Source organism: Falco peregrinus, chromosome 13 (genome assembly GCF_023634155.1).
Source record: "Falco peregrinus isolate bFalPer1 chromosome 13, bFalPer1.pri, whole genome shotgun sequence".
In the NCBI taxonomy this organism is placed as follows: Eukaryota; Metazoa; Chordata; class Aves; order Falconiformes; family Falconidae; genus Falco; species Falco peregrinus.
Window position 1 is genome coordinate 487636 of NC_073733.1, and position 16373 is coordinate 504008.

Below are 16373 nucleotides of genomic sequence, written 5' to 3' on the forward strand. Positions count from 1 at the left end.
GATATTAAACAGGACTGGCCCCAGTACTAAGCCACGGGGAACAGAATTTGTGACCAGCTGCCAATTCAATGTACCTCCATTTACTACCATTCCTTTACCCCAGCACAGAGTACACCCATCCAAGCCATGAGCAGCCAGTTTCTCCAGGAGAAAGCTGGGGGAGATCGTGTCAAAGGCTTTACTAAGGTCCAGGTAAAGAAGATTCACAGCCTTTCCCGCAGCCACTAAGTGGGTCATCTTGTCATAGAAGGAGATCAAGTTCATCAAGCAGGACCTGGATTTCATAAACCCATGCTGCCTGGGCCTGATCCCCTGGTTGTCCTATATATGACACGTGATGGTGCTCAGGATGATCTGCTCCATAAACTTCCCTGGCACCCGGGTCAGGTTGACAAACCTGTAATTCCCCAGATCCTCCTTCCTGCCCTTCTTGTAGATGGACATCACACTGTCTAACCTCCAGTCTTCTGGGACCTCCCCAGTTAGCCAGGAGTGCTGATACATGATGGAGAGTGGCTTGGTGCGCTCCTCTGCCAGTTCCCTCAGTACCCTCAGGTGGATCCCATCCAGCCCCATAAACCTGTGCACATCTAAATGGAGCAGCAGGTCATTAACCATTTCCTCCTGGACTGTGGAGACTTCATTCTGCTCCTCCTCATCCCTGCCTTCCAGCGCAGGGGGCTGGGTACCCAGAGGGACGCTGGTCTTACTGTTACAAACTGAGGCAAAGAAAGCATTAAACACCTCAGCCTTTTCCCCATCCTTTGCGGCAGTGTTTCCTGCTGCATCCAATAAAGGATGCAAATTATCCTTGGCCCTCCTTTTGTTTCTAATGTATTTTTTAAAATATTTTTTGTTATCTTTTATGGCAGTGGCCAGCCTGAGTTCTAGCTGGGCTTTGGCCTCTCTAATCTTCATCCTGCATAACCTCATGACATCCTTACGGTCCTCCAGAGTTGCCTGCCCCTTCTTCCAAAGGTGGCAGACTCTCCTTTCCCCCTGAGTTCCAGCCAAAGCTCTCTGTTCAGCCAGGCTGGGGTTTTTTCCCCACCGGCTTGTCTTTTGGCGCATTAGCACAGCCCACTCCTATGCCTTTAAGACTTTCTTCTGGATAATGTCCAGCCTCCCTGGACGCCTTGGCCCTTCAGAACTATCTCCCAAGAGATGCAGTCAGCCAGTCTCCTAACCTACCATCAGGCCACTGCTGGGCTTCAGGCCTCTGACATACCTGCCCCCCGTCAGGCCGTTGCCGGACTTCAGGCTCCAGCGTACATGCCTCATCTGGGGACTTCGCCAGGCTTCAGGCCTCTGACAAACCTGCCTCCCGTTGGGCCACAGCTGGGCTTCAGGCCTCCAGCGTTCCTGCCTCCCCTCGGGCCACCACTGGGCTTCAGGCCTCCGACGTACCGGCCTCACTTTGGCCCTTCGCCATGGTCCAGGCCTCTGACGTACCTGCCTCCTGTCATGCCGCTGCTGGGCTTCAGGCCCCCCATGTACCTCCCTCACCTCAGGCCACAGCCGGGCTTCAGGAACACCAGCTGGGATGATCCCGAGCAGCAGAACCGGAAGGCCCAGGGTGACGGGGGACATGGACAGGGGGAAGGCACAGGGGGAGGGTGGTGGGTGAGATGGACACTGCTGAGGGAGGGAGGGTGTTGTGTGTGTAGAAAGAAGGATGGATAGGGGCACTGTAAAAATAGGGAGTTTTGATTTGGGGTTTTTTTGCCTGAAAATGCTTTCCATCTACACAAATCCAGGGAGATCTGGCTTTCCTGGGAGCTCCAAATTGTTTTCCCCGTTGCAGACCCAGAATCAGGGGGGTTGGAATATTTTTGTGCCATGGAACTGGCTCCCACTCTGTGTGTGCATCCCTGCAAGGGGAAGTCCCCATTTAGGGAAACTGGCCACCAAATCAGGGTGGCATAAGGGTGAAAAGGAGAGGGGGCAGCTTCTGGAAGTGCTTTTCTGCCTTCAATAGAGAGATATTTAGAGGGGGCTTGAGTTTTTAAATCCCTTCTGTGACTAGAGTTTTGTTGCATTTTAAAACCCTTCTATAGCACAGACATTTACACATAGGGGCAGGGAAATGGCTAGGAAGAACCATAAGAAGAAAATTTTAAAAGCAGCAGGGTACAAGAAACACAGAAAAGCATTGAAATATAAGGAGAGAAAGACAGAGGAGAAAATTAATAGACAAAGTGGTACAGGGCAGAGCTGGCAGAAAAGTCACAAGTTTTGGGGAGCCAGAAAGGTAGGTAGGCTGGCAGAGAGGGAGACAGAGGCGGCGAGCGATGGGCAAGGGCAGCAGAGGTGGACCCAGACATGCACGAGAGAAGGCGAGACTCACCACAGCTCCTGGCACCGGCAGGGGATGTTCACTGCCCCAGTGCTTGTCTCTCCACCTTGATGTTCCTCTGCTGTGAGGCTTCCCAGCAGCTCACGTGTGCAGCTGGCAGAAGTGGCTCACTGCAGGGCCTGGCTGTTCCTTGCTGGAGGCACCTGCCTGCATGACCCCCTTGGAGTCCCTCCCTCAGCCAGTTCCCCTTTGCCAGCTGCTTTGGGCAGGGGTGCCCAGGCAGCCCCTCTGCAACTGGAGCCCTTCACACAGTGGGGCTGGCCTCAGCCTCACTGGGTGCACCTGGGGCTGCCCCAGCCCCAGCTGGAGCCTGTGGGGAACAGAGGCCATTGCCCCAGCCCCACAGCACAGCAGGGGGGGGGGGACACACACAGGCATAGAGGGCTGGGTTTTAGGGGAACTGGGGGACCCATTGGGATCAGGGGCCACTGCCAAAGCTCCACAGCACATCACCCCCTGCTCTATGCCCAGGGACAGCAAGCACGTCCAGGGGCACAGAGGAGGCAGGAAGTATTTGTTAATTAATGGACATGAGATACTGGCAGTGAGTTGGCCACAAGTGCCCAAATGCAGCAGCACAGGGAGAAAAGATAAAAGAAAAGCAGGAGGAAGGACAGAGGGAGCTGGAAAATGGGATGCTGCAAACAGGAAGGGGACAGGGAGTAGGACAAGGTTGTCAAGAGAGGAGAGTGGAGATACTGAGCAAATAAACACAGAGAGAGGAATAAATAAGAGATGGAGAGGTGAAAAGGACCAGCAGGACAAGAGACAAGACAAGGGATCAGGAACAATTCTAAAGTGAAAGGGGAAAAAAAACATAGTCAAGAAATATAAAATAGGAATGGGGAGCTGGATAGGGGTAGATGCAGAAAGAAAATGTTGAAGAGCAACAGGGTACAAGAAACACAGGCAAGACCTAATGAATAGGGACAGGGAGGCAGGAAGAGTGAGATGCAGAAAGAAAATGTAAAAAGTGACGGGGGTGCATGACTGAGAGGGAAGAATTAAGTATTCTAGGGAGACAAGACAGAGGGAGATGGAGAAAGACAGTTCTGAAAGCGAGAGAATGCAGGAATCAGACAAGAATTAAAAAATAGGTAATGGAGCTGCATAGAGGAAGATGTAAGAAGGAAATTTGAAAAGCGACTGGGCTCAAGAAACAGGCAAGAATGAAAAAAATAGGGATGGAGAAGCAGAAGAAAAGTTTCAAAAGCAAAAAGATGTAAGAAACATAGGCAAGAATTAAGACAGGGACAGGGAGCCTGATGGAAGAAAACTGATGGGTTGACCTTATCTGGCTGCCAGGTGCCCACCAAGCCTCTCTATTGCTCCCCCGATCAACAAGATGGGGAGGAGGAGGAGAAAATCCAACAAAAAAGCTTGTGGATCAAAATAAGGACAAAAAGATCACTCGCCATTTATTATCACAGGCAAAACAGACTCAGCTTGGAGAAAGTAATATAATTTATTGTCAATCAAAATTGGAGAAGGACAATGAGAAATAAAAGCAACTCTACAAAACACCTTTCCCCTGCCTCTTTCTTTTTCCTTGGCTCACCTTCACTCCTGACTTCTCTACCTCCTCCCCCTAAGCAGCAGAGGGGGACAGGGAGTGGGGGCTGTGGCCAGTTCATCACGTTTCTGCTGCTCCTTCCTCCTCATGCTCTTCTGCTTCTGTGTGGGTCCCTCCCACAGGTCCTGCCAGAGAACCTGCTCCAGCATGGGCTCACAGCTTCCCTCGGGCACATTTACCCGCTCTAGCGTGGGGTCCTCCATGGGCTGCAGGTGGGTATCTGCTCCACCATTCACCTCCACCAGCTGCAAGGGAACAACCCGCCTCACCACGGTCTTCCCTATGGGCTGTTGAATCTCCACTCCAGCACACAGAGCACCTCCTCCCCCTCCTTCTTCACTGACCTCGGTGCCCGCAAGGCTGTTTCATGCTCAGATTTTCTCTGTCACAGCTTCTACGCAGCATTTTTTTCAGCCCTTCTTAAATATATCACAGAGGTGCTGCCAGCACTGCTGATGGGCTCAGCTCTGACCAGCAGCAGATCTGTCTTGGAGCTGGAACCAGCTGTGCGCAGCCTGGGGGCAATTCCTGGCATCTCCTCACAGTAAACCACCCTGCAGCCCCTCCCCCTCCCCAGCCCAGCTAACAACCCCCTGCCACGTAAACCCAATACAACAGCCACCAGCTACAGGGCACAGAGCAGGACTGAAAATAGGGAAAGGGAGCTACTGAAAGAGGCAGAGGGGGAAAGAAAATAATTATGGGCTACAGGCCAGAGAGGGGGAAGGGACAGGGAACCAGACTGAAAGAGATGGAGAAAAACTAAAACCAGCGATGGGCCACAGGGCAGAGAGGGAGGAATAAAGAAAGGGGAGAGTGAGCTGGACAGAGACTGAGAAACAACAAAAAAACTTGATCAGCTAAAGGGGAGAGAGATTGGAAATAAAAATTAGGGAGCCAGAGAGAGAGAGTAATAAAGACAAAACTGGGGTAGAAGGACTGAGGGATGTAGAAAATGGGTGAGGGCAGGGGAGCCAGAAGGTGGGATACTGCGAAAGAGAGAGGGACAGGGAGCAAGGCATCAGGCGAGAGCAAACGGGAGCAAGAGAGGACAGAGGTGTGGCATGAGAGAAGCCAGGGACAGAGCGGGCAGGGACACGGGAGGGGCCGAGAGCCGGGCAGGGAAAGCCGGCGGTGGCTGCAGCCCCGGTCGTTCGAGGCAGCTGCAGCTGCCCCTGCCCACACCGGGCAGCGCCCGGCCGCCCCTTCCCGCCCCACGCCGCGGGGGTGCCGGGCCGGGCAGGGGCAGCCCCCGGTGCCCCCAGGGCAGGGACTGGCAGCGGCACGGCGCCGGGGCGGGAGAGCAGCAGCGGCCGCTCGCAGCCAGCACAGCTCGGTCCGGCTGGGGCCCTCCTCCAGCGGGGCTCCGCAGACGCACCTGGGGCCCAGGGCAGCTGGGGGCTGCGGGCCCGGCTGCAGGGGAGGGCCTGGGCTCAGCTGCGGGGGGCGAGCGGGGCGGGGGAGGCTCAGGCGGACTCTGGGGGTGCCCACCTCAGCCCGCAGGACCCCCGGGCCAGCTGAGCCAGCTCGCCACCACCCGAGGGCCAGGAGCCCACCTCAACAGGCCCGGAAGCTCCGCTTGCAGCCCCCACCGTGCAGGCGGCAGGCAGGAGCCCCCGCGCCCCTGGCCCTGAGCCTCCACCGTCCCACCCGCCGCCGAGCACCCGAGCACCGGCTGGCGTTCCCCAGCACACCGGCCGGCCCCGCGGCCGCCCTGCTCCTCCCTTGGCTCACGCCAGCCCCACGGTGGCCACTCGTGCCACGGCAGCACCGTTACAGGCAGGGGCCGCCGGCACCAGCCTCTCCCCCGCCCCGGCCCTCAGCTGGAGCCCGGTGGGGCCGGGGGGCCATTGCCTGACCCCCGCAGTGGGCCCTGCGCTCCCTCGGGGCCCCTCACCTGGTGCAGAGGGAGCGCGACCACAGCCGGGAAGGCAACGGAGAAGGCTGGTGCTTGTTCAGTTGCAGACGTACTGAGCGAGTGCCGGGAGCAAGCCTGCTCTGGGGTTCAGGCCCCAACTCTTCCCCTTCCTCTGCTCCCGAGACACCTCGGCATCCGTTCCCGGAGCCACACTCAGTCTGACAGGGAGCTGGCAGTCAGCCGTCTGGCTCCTGGGGCGGTGAGCAGAGGTGGAAGCTGCCAAAACCGAGGAATAGGGCACAGGACCCTAGAAGGGTGGAGAAAAGGCACAGCTGGCTGTGCCGGCTTGTGCGGCGAGAATGTATGTGCCTTAAACTCATCCCACGGGGAGTGGAGGGGCTCACATGCAGGCGCGCTATTGGGATGGGGTGACCCGTGAACCTCTTCTAGAACCTCAATCTAGATGGTGGAGGGCTAATTTGGAGGGCCCAGATGCCCATGTTCCCCCACGATGAGGCAGGTGGGCACCTCAAATCAACGGGGGAAGGGGGGTGGGTGGAGGGGCTTGTACTCCAAAACCACTTTGGGGGGGTTGGGCGGGCTCATACATGGGGGTGCTGTTGGGATGAGGCAACCCCTAAACCCCTTAACCCATCTGTGCGAGGGGAGAAGGGGTGTTGGGAGGCTGCTCTAGCCAGATGCCTAGGTCTCTCAAGCATGACAGATGGGCCTGGCAGGATCTGGGGGGGCTTTGCCCCAGTGCACCCCCTCCCCCCATTACCCAACCCCAATCCCTTGGCGGGGGGGAAGTTGTTGCAAGCAACTGGGGCAAAGGCAGGGGAGTGCACTCAAACGCCTGGGTCCCTTGGGAAACACCCTTAATTATTTGGGGAGGGGGGACACCTAAATGCCTCGGTCCCCCCTTGTATGTCCCCCCAGAAATGGGGGAGCTCCCCTGTACCCTGAATCCTTCACCCCAGGATGGGGCAGGGAATCCATGGGACAGGGAGATAGATCCACAGCCATGAGCAGCCAGTTTCTCCAGGAGAATGCTGAAGGAAATAGTGCCAAAAGCTTTACTGAAGTCTAGGTGGAAACATCCAAAGCCATTCCCTCATACACTAAGCGGGGCAACACGGCCCCAGAGGCCCACGATTCACTGCAGTTCCCACTCTCGGAGGGAGTACCACACACCTCTTGCTCCCAGAGGACACAGGACTAGGTGATAACACCAACATGGACTTGGATCTTGTGTAAAGTAGTACTAGATCGACCTATTAGTAAGGCACTAAGGCCCTTCCCTGTTGGCCCCTGAGCATTCAGACGGACCTTAAACACTCCATGGCTGGCTAGAGTTACCGATTCACTGGTGCATCCATCCATCCCTGCTGATCCTTGGGTCCTCCCTGATAATTGCTCACATGAGGCTGGCTGGCTGGTTGGTGTGGCAGCCAGAGGTACTTGTGTCATTGCGCGCCTCCTCGCGCTCTTGTGAGCATTTCCCTGGCCCGGTGCGTGGAATCCTTCTCTATCAAAACGAGAATGACATTGCTTTGCAAAATGTCCTTTCTTTCCACAGTGGAAACAAGGAATTTCTGACGTGGACAGTCTAGGTTTTGCCACGCATTGTTTTTTGGAGGGGCAGCCCTGTTTAAGGCGTGCTGACTTACCGCAAGAGTAACATTGCATTTGCACAGCAGCCATTACTGCTATTTTGCGTTCCAAGGCACCTACCTCGGCACAGGCTGATATCACAGTTTCTAAGCTGGGTCCTCCTGGCAATCCTTCGATTATTTTTTGACAATCAGCATTAGCACGATCTTTGGCTAATTGCCTTACTAGCATGGCACGCAGGTGAGGGTCAAACACTTGAGAGGCAACAGCATGTTGCAACTTTTCCACAAATGGCAAAAATGGTTCTTTTGGGCCTTGCTTAATTGCTGGATAACGCTCATTTGACTCTGCTAATTGTGCAGTTTTCATTATTGCTTGCGTGCCTATATTTTTTATTTGATCGAATACTGGGGGGGGGGGCACTGAGCCTGATGTTGAGGGTTGGCATACTGCCCAGTACCCACCAACACATCAGGCCCATTACCAACCCGGGGATCATCTTGCGGAAGGTTTCGATTCGGCAGCCCTTGCTGTTGCGCAGCTACCCGCCAGGTTGCGTGGAAGACCGCTAGTTGCACAGGCTGGGACATGATCTGTGCCGTCTGAGAACTATCAAAAGGAGTCCAAGTGTCCGTGGTAAGCACACGCAAGAATTGCATTGTAGCCGGCGAATTCACCCCGTACTGAGAAACAGTGTTTTGCAAGTCCTGCACTATTTTCCAAGCAAACGGTGTATGAACGTTAGGATTACCAGCAGCCCCGCATCTCCTGTCGTAACAGGATATGCATGCGGCGCAGCGGTGGAAGGAGTAGTAACATCAAGGAGCGGTCCGTCTATATGTCCTACTAAATCCCAGTTCCCCTCTTGTAGTGCCCCATCTTTTACAGCCTGCCAAAATTGCCAAGGGTTGCGCGGCGTTACCGTAACGTTGGATACTGGATTACTACCACCTCCACATTCTTCACCGCCTCTGACTGATAACCTTGTCATAGCTGGGCACGATTCCGGATTTTTGGCGTTTCCATCCTGTGGAGGCAGGGGAGGAGCTGAGGGGGCAGGCGGGAAAGGAGAAGAAGCTGGGGGAGGAGGGAGTGTGGGCTGGCACAAATGCCGTTGGGACTCAGGGGGGCAGGGATCGGTCCACCGAGGTTTCTCCTTGTTGTCCTTGTCCTCGGAATCGCTACCGAACATAGGTCAATGCTGCTGGGCTTATTTAGGGGCTTTGGGACATACAGGAGTGGCGTCTGGTAAGGGGCACGGACTCTCCCCCTCCCCCTCCCCCTCCCCCTCCCCCTCCTGTCTGTAGTTGGAGGGGGATCCGGGGCAGGTTTGGGTGATACACCCCCGCTCGCGTCTTGCTGACTTTTCAAGCCCCCACTCACATCTTGCTCATTTTTTAAGCCCCCCACAGCATCTCTAAGCAGTCCCCGTGTAGCCAAATGCCCCGACGCCTCTTTGTCCTCTTTCATCACAGCTTCCGACAGTGTTGATCCTAAATTGTCACAGGTCAACACACTAAGAGCAGTCACGGTGGACGTTTCTACTCCGTGTCTCTTGGCCCTCAATACCATACTGCCTAACCGCAGCCCATCTAAAGTAGCTCCACATTTCTGTAACACTAACTTCCACATTGACAGCACAGTGGTATCTTCCTTAGAGAACTTAGTCCCCATGCTGTCCCTGGTGGCTCACCTTACCGGCGTCACGTTCTCCCGGGATCTAGCAGCCGCCTGCTGTGCTATTCCGCTTCACCAGGCTCCACCTCCCCAGCAACCCGCTGGTCACAGCCTCAGGATCTGCTCCTGACACCCCTTATCGGGGGCACAGTCTCAGGGTCTCCTCCTGATACCCCTTACTGGGATCATATCGGCACGTCGAGGTGACGCAAGTCAAGACGGACATAAAAACACTATATCTACGTGGCTGGGTTCAGACAAAATGGCCAGAATGGCCTTTATTATCTGTACAGATTGCTTATATATCTTAGATAGTACGTGTGTCAGACCCTGATAGGCTTGCTGTCGTCTTCCTCTTGCTTGCTCTTTGCTCTTGCTGTAGGTGCCCGTTTGCTGAGGTTCTAAGCTCCGGTTCTACACATCCTGTTCACATACTTGTCATTTTTGTGGCTGTCTTAAAGGAACACGACTAAGTCTTTAAAGTCAACTAACTCGTCTGCAGACACGCTGCAGACCCCAACACTCCACCTCCAGAGGAAAGGCACTGAAGAGCAGCCCGTGAGGGACCATCCATGCCAGTAAGCAGCTGTCAGCTGGGCTCAGGATGCTGAGCACCGCCCCCCGCCAAAGCCCAACTCACCGGCCAATGCACCACCCACCCCTGGCACTGGTCACGGAGCCTCCCCTCTCTGCTCAGTCCCGCGGCCAGGGGCAATCCCAGAGAGCCTCAAGCCTGTCTGGCACCACTGGCCCCAGGGAGAGCCCAGCTGGCTCTTCCAGAGCCCTGCTCCTCCAGCATGGCCCTGGGAACGGTGTCCAGGAGCGTTTCTGCCAGCACCTTCCCAGGAACGGACCAGCCTGGAGGGTCTCCTACCGCTCCCCCTTGCCCTTCTGGAAGTTGGTTCTGGTGATTGGTCGGGTCACCAGGAGTCTCCCCGCATCAGCAGGCCCTTCTAGAGAGCGGAGTGTGGCTTCACACTGGCACAGCACGGCTCCCTCCAGCCCTTGGATGCTCCTCAGCCACTCACACCGCCACTTGGCAAACGGTATAATTAATACACTGAAAGGACCACGGCTGACCCGAGCTGGAGGTCACCCACTGCTCTGCTTGGCTGCCAGTCTCTTGTCCCTTTCTTCAGCAATGGTCAGGCAGATACCCTTTCCACGGGGCAGGGAGATCCACGGCTTGTTGCCCTGCGGCAAGAGACAAGAAGCCACCTCACATCATGAAACACAGACTCTCCCTCTTTGTGGGGGGAAAGCAGCACAAGCCCCTTAGGAAGGTGCTGAAGGCGTACAGGCCTACATCTGCCCCTTCTGGTCGCGTCCATCAATTACGCACTTCAGCCAAGACAGAAACGCCACCCCCTTCCAACCTGGCAGGAGAGCCCATGGCAGACAGCGAGACAGCAGAGGCATCGCAGGGGAAGGGCGCTCTCAGCCAGAGCAGCTGCCCCGGGCACACCCAGAGCCCAGCGCTGCTTGGCTCCCAGTACTCAGAAGGTTTAGAAAACCACAGGGCTGCTCCTCGGAAACATCCCCATTCCTACACTCATGGATGCTTCCCCTTCCCAGAGCGCTCAGCCCGGAGCAGGCAGAACCACCAGGAGCAGAGCCACAGCTGATGCCAGTGCTGAAGCTTCACCGTGTGGGAAGGCAGCTGCCCACGGACAACACCCACGCCTCTCGGTGTCAGCCAGCAGCCCCCAGCAACGGGAGAGAACCCACCCGCATCGTGTCCGTGCAGGCTTACTTTGCCAAAAAACAAAGATGCTGGAGAGCCTGGTGGCAAAGCTATTGCCATTGGCGTCCCTCACCAAGTGAGACACTTCAAAAGGGGCGCAGGTGCTCACGGGTGGGGCGTGGGCGTCTCCACAGCCATTGCCCAGGGCTTTGTGATGCAGGCAGCGCATCATGCCCAGAGGCCAATGTGATGCGGGTCTCCACGGTGACCGTGGGGGTATTTAAGGGGCGAGAGCCCTGGGGTGTCCACTCCCAGAAGAGCGACTCCCTCAGGAGGCAGCATCTCCCCTGGGTGACCATGGCAGGTCAGCGGCAGACGCCGCCAAAGATGCCCACGCATGAGGAGGCGAACACCCGCCCCCAGCACCAGAGCCGGCTGCCCAGGCTGCAGACCCTGCACCAGGTGAGAGATGGGGCAGGAGGGGTGGTGGCGGTGGGACGGGGCCACATGGATCTTTCTTGGTGCTGCGGCTGGGCTTGCCAGCACTGGGGGGGCCGCTGTGCCAATGTAGCCACCTCCATCACCTGACTCATGCTCTTCCTGCCCACAGGTGGGCCATGGGCAGCCGCAGGCAGCAGCACCTTCCGAATCTTCTTCCCAGAGCAGGGAAGCTGCCAGCAGACCCCGACAGCTTGTCCCATCTCCTCGGGTCTACTGTGGTGAGTGGGATGCAGCCGGCAGGATGCAGAGCTGCAGGCGTGCCCCATGCAGCCCCACAGCCAACACCACAGCTGCACAGGAGACAAACCGGTGCCTTTTGAGGGATTCAGAAAGCAGCATGATGCTGCTGAAAGGACAAGAAGAGATCAGGTCCGGGCAGCCAGGAGCAGCAAGGCCCCTGCACCTAAGCCCGTGCATGACCCCCATGAACATGGGAGCACCAGTGCTGCTGGCAGGGTATCTGTGCCAGCTTCCATGGGTACGAGGCATGTGGGGCCAGGGCACCAGGCACGAGCAGTACAGCAAGGCTCCAAAGCACCAGTGGGACGCTACAAGTGCATCCTCATAGGCAAGTCGGTGCGGAGCCAACGGAGGGCTCTTAGGAAGCCGGAGGATGTGACACATGTGGCACACTGCTCCAGGAAGGAGGAAGATCTGCCAGAGCTGGAGTGGAGACAGCTGGCCCGCAGGCAGCACCCGAGGAGGGGAACTCCTGCAAGCATGGCAGCCCATGTCCACGGGAAGCACTGGTCGAGGGCGCCCAGGGACATAGTCCCTCAAGTGCCAAAGAACCACCCAGGGGCCCTGGCCAAGCTTGATAGCTGGGAAGATATCAGCACCAAAGAACTGTCCCAGGAAGAGGACATCAAGATCTACAGCATCTGGGTCAACCCTTTGTTCCCAGAGCTTTTGGAGGGGTCCCGCCGTCCCAGCAGCTCTGGCACACACGCGGCAGGAGTCACAGCTGGGCACCAGCAGGATGCGTCTCCTGACCAGGCACGTTCCACAAACACCGAGCCAGCAGCTGCTGCCCTGGCTGCAGCTGCTGAGGAAGAGGAGCAGCGCTCGCCACTCGCTCCCACAGAACAGGAGGCGGCGAAGGCACCGGCTTCTCTCTTCAGCAAGCAGGGCACAGCAGCACAGACAGGGAGCCAGGCACCTGCCCCACACAGCCCCACAGCCCACACCGTGGCTCTGCAGGACACAGCTCAGTGGGACGTAAGTGAGGTCCGGCACAAGAGGCCAGCGGAAAAGCAGGACTCAAAAAGCAGCATGATGCTGGTGGAAAGGGCAAGAAGAGATCAGGTCCGGGCAACCAGGAGCAGCAAGGCCCCTGCACCTAAGCCCGTGCATGACCCCCATGAACATGGGAGCACCAGTGCTGCTGGCAGGGTGTCTGTGCCAGCTTCCATGGGTGGGAGGCATGTGGGGCCAGGGCACCAGGCACGAGCAGTACAGCAAGGCTCCAAAGCACCAGTGGGACGCTACAAGTGCATCCTCATAGGCAAGTCGGTGCGGAGCCAACGGAGGGTCCGTAGGATGCCTGAGGATATGGCACATGTGGCAGACTGCTCCAGGAAGGAGGAGGATCTGCAGAAGCTGAAGTCGAGATTCCTGGCCCACAGCCAGCACAGGAGGAGGGGAAGTCCTGCAGGAAGTCCTGCAAGCATGGCAGCCCATGTCCGCGGGAAGCACTGGGCGAAGGCAGAAAGGGCCTTAGTCCCACAAGTGCCAAAGAACCACCCAGGGGCCCTGGCCAAGCTTGATAGCTGGGAAGATATCAGCACCAAAGAACTGTCCCAGGAAGAGGACATCAAGATCTACAGCATCTGGGTCAACCCTTTGTTCCCAGAGCTTTTGGAGGGGTCCTGCCGTCCCAGCAGCTCTGGCACACACGCGGCAGGAGTCACAGCTGGGCACCTGCAGGATGCGTCTGCTGACCCGGCACATTCCACAAACACCAAGCCAGCAGCTGCTGCCCTGGCTGCAGCTGCTGAGGAAGAGGAGCAGCGCTCGCCACTCGCTCCCACAGAACAGGAGGCGGCGAAGGCACCGGCTTCTCTCTTCAGCAAGCAGGGCACAGCAGCACAGACAGGGAGCCAGGCACCTGCCCCACACAGCCCCACAGCCCACACCGTGGCTCTGCAGGACGCAGCTTGGTGGGACATGAGTGATGTCCTGCACAAGCTTGAGGCTGTGATCCAAGAACGCAGCCAGCAGCTGGTGGAACAGCGGCACTCAGCACAAAGCATGGATGCGGCGATGGCAGTAAAACCACGTGCAGCAACTGAGGATAGCGAGTCTACATCGGCTGCAGAGCCTCGGGGAGAGCCCAGCACAGCCTCTCCTGTCCCAGACGAATGCCAGGATGGAGAACACATGGCTTCTCCCATGTCTGGAGACCATCCAGGAGAGGCTAGTGCAGCCATCATCTCCCCGGCAGCACACAATCATGAAGGGGCTTTTTTGTTTCCTGAAAATGCTGTGGACAACACCGCCACACCACACCTTGCCCCAGCAGCAGAGAACGGAGACAATGAGACAGCTTGTCCCCTGCCTTGGGAGCCTTGGCACCAGGTGAGCCAGGGGCGCGTGGCCAGCACCGAGCATCCCCAGGTACCGGAGGCAGGCGCGGCGCCCAGGGCATGTGTGGCAGGGACATGGCTGGTGGACATCCTCTCCATCTCCTCCCCACCACCACCACCCCCCCGGCCCCCGCCCCCGCCTTTAGTCTTGCTCTCCCCATGCAGGCGACCTCCCAGCACAGAGGCGACACGCAGCCCTCCTCTGGCTGCAGGACCGTAAGCCCAGCCAACCCGACACCTAACACTGCCAAGCCTACCACGAAACCCCATCCCCAAGCGCCGGTTTCTCCCCGCATCCAGTGACGGATGCTTAGCTCTCCCTTTGTTGTTCCTGTTTTTATAGGAGGCGCCAGGGGTCTTGGCCAAGGAGGACGACAAGTGGGAAGACAGCCTGGAGCTCTTCCAGGACCCCCACGCTGTTCCCCCGGAGGGCCAGGCAGCCTCCGAGCAGAGTGGTAACACATCGCCCTGCTCCGGCTCCAGGGATGAGCCCGAGGATGAGCCAGGTACGTCCGAGTCGAGCGCTGCCTCGGCCAGGGCAGGCCCGGTCCGGCTGTCCCGGCGCCCTGCACCCAGGCCAGGGCAGCAGGACTGCGTGCAGAGGGGCTGGCCGTTCCCTGGACACCCCTCCCTGGGGAAAGCCCTCGGTGGTGGGGAGCAGGCAGGACCTTGCCCATTACCTGCCCAGCCCCTTGCCTACAGCTCTCCTTCTTCCACAGGCATCGCCGCCCTGCCGCACACCCCAGCTCGACGGCGACGGCCCTCCCTCTTCCGCAGGGTGCTCAGGGCTCTGCGCAGGGCTTTCTGCTGTACCTGCATCACGGCACAGCGAGAGCAGCAGCGCCCTGCTGCCAGCGGGGCCCATGAAGGTGCCGGCTGCCCCTGAGCCCGTGCTGCATGCGGAAGGTGCAGCGCAGGGAGGCACTGGAGGGATGGCTGCCGGGACTGCGCCTCACGCATTCAGCTGCCCTGAGGACATCGTGGCGCCAGCCTCTGCTGGGCCCTGCATGCTTTCTGAGGCCAATAAAAGCTGACCATTTTCCCCCAGGGCTCATGTGTGCCTGCTCCACCCTGGCAGAAAGACCCGTGCAGGCAAGGCCCACGCCAGCAGGCAGAGCTGGAGAGCCCCTGTGCTCCCTCTTCTCCACGCTGAGCAGAGCCTGTGCCCTCGGCCTCTGCCCATGCCGCTGGCATTCCAGCTCCCAACCAGATGGGGCCTCCGCTGGCCTCGCTCCACGGGGCCCGTGTCTGCCCGTCTTCCTCTTGCTTGCTCTTTGCTCTTGCTGTAGGTGCCCGTTTGCTGCGGTTCTAAGCTCCGGTTCTTCACTTCCTGTTCACTTACTTGTCATTTTTGTGGCTGTCTTAAAGGGACACGACTTTAAGACAAGTCTTTAAAGTCAACTAACGCATCTGCAGTCGCGCTGCAGACCCCAAAAAATCCCCCTTTTTGGTTTTGAACAGCTAGTACCAGGTTTGCTGTGTGCTGCAGGGTCCTTTGCAAACACAATGGCAAACAAGGCAATAGCAAACAATCAGTCCTGCCAGTCGAGTGAATCGATGCCAAAAGCCCGACATTTTCTCAGATTTTGGTAACATGTTGCTGCAATGGGGCGCCTACAATCAATGCAGCACATGCCACCAAAATACTCTCAGCCATGTCCCTGAGTCAACAACAAAAAGTCAATAGTTGCTCTGTTTTGTAAAACTGCATGTTGTACTCCTGGCAAATCATCAGCTAACAATCCCAGAACACTAGAGGTTTGACTCACATTCTTAACTACCTAACAAAGAAGGTGATTTAACTCTTTTAATGCTTTCCCTGCTGCTGCTCCGGGTAAGCGAAGAGCTGCTGCAATATGTTCCCATCGGTTCCATAAATCAACTACGTCATTACACGCTTCATCTAAAGCTATATGGCGTTTAAGCGCATTATGCTTATCAACATGTTCACGGGTTGATTTATGCAGGTGTCATGGTCCCATCATGGCCTCCTACTACATTAGCATCTACAGAAAAACAACTGTCGGCATTCAAAGTGCCAACAATATCAACTTCTTGCGGTATAACGTTATACAGAGGTAAACAATTGTCCCTAATATCGGAAGGCTTTCAGTAAGGTCCTTCATTCCCCAAAGTCTTTGTCAAAATCGTACGTTCGCTTTTACGCAATGATGTCTGTTAACACACGTTGCAAGTTTTGAGGAAGGCCACATCAACCAGACATGTGTGGAAAGGTTGACTGCCTTGCACCACAGACACACCAAACCAGGACGGGTTCAGCTGCTGTGCTAAGGAGACCGCACATTAGCTGTTGGGTTGACTGGCGGCAGCGGTGCTCCCACGATCCGGCACGCTAAGCTCAGGCCGCACACAGCCAGCAGGTATCCATCGCGGACCTTCATCTGTAGAAACACAAGCATAACCTCTCCCCCAGGTTAACAATCCATGCGGTCCTGACGAATGCCTTTGTGTACAAAGTACAAGGGTCTTTCAGGCGTACTAAGACGCCTTTGTGCTTTTGCTGC

General features: G+C 57.1%; 1 protein-coding gene across 1 annotated transcript; it reads left to right on the forward strand.

Annotated features, from left to right (window-relative positions):
• The first annotated feature begins 11621 nt into the window (after positions 1 to 11621).
• LOC129785585 (uncharacterized) lies at positions 11622 to 15080 on the forward strand. The gene is made up of 3 exons (XM_055818200.1): positions 11622 to 13096; positions 14163 to 14354; positions 14568 to 15080. The coding sequence occupies exons 1-3, from the start codon at positions 11738 to 11740 to the stop codon at positions 14880 to 14882; spliced, it is 1866 nt and encodes a 621-aa protein (XP_055674175.1). The 5' UTR covers positions 11622 to 11737; the 3' UTR covers positions 14883 to 15080.
• The last annotated feature ends 1293 nt before the right edge of the window (positions 15081 to 16373 follow it).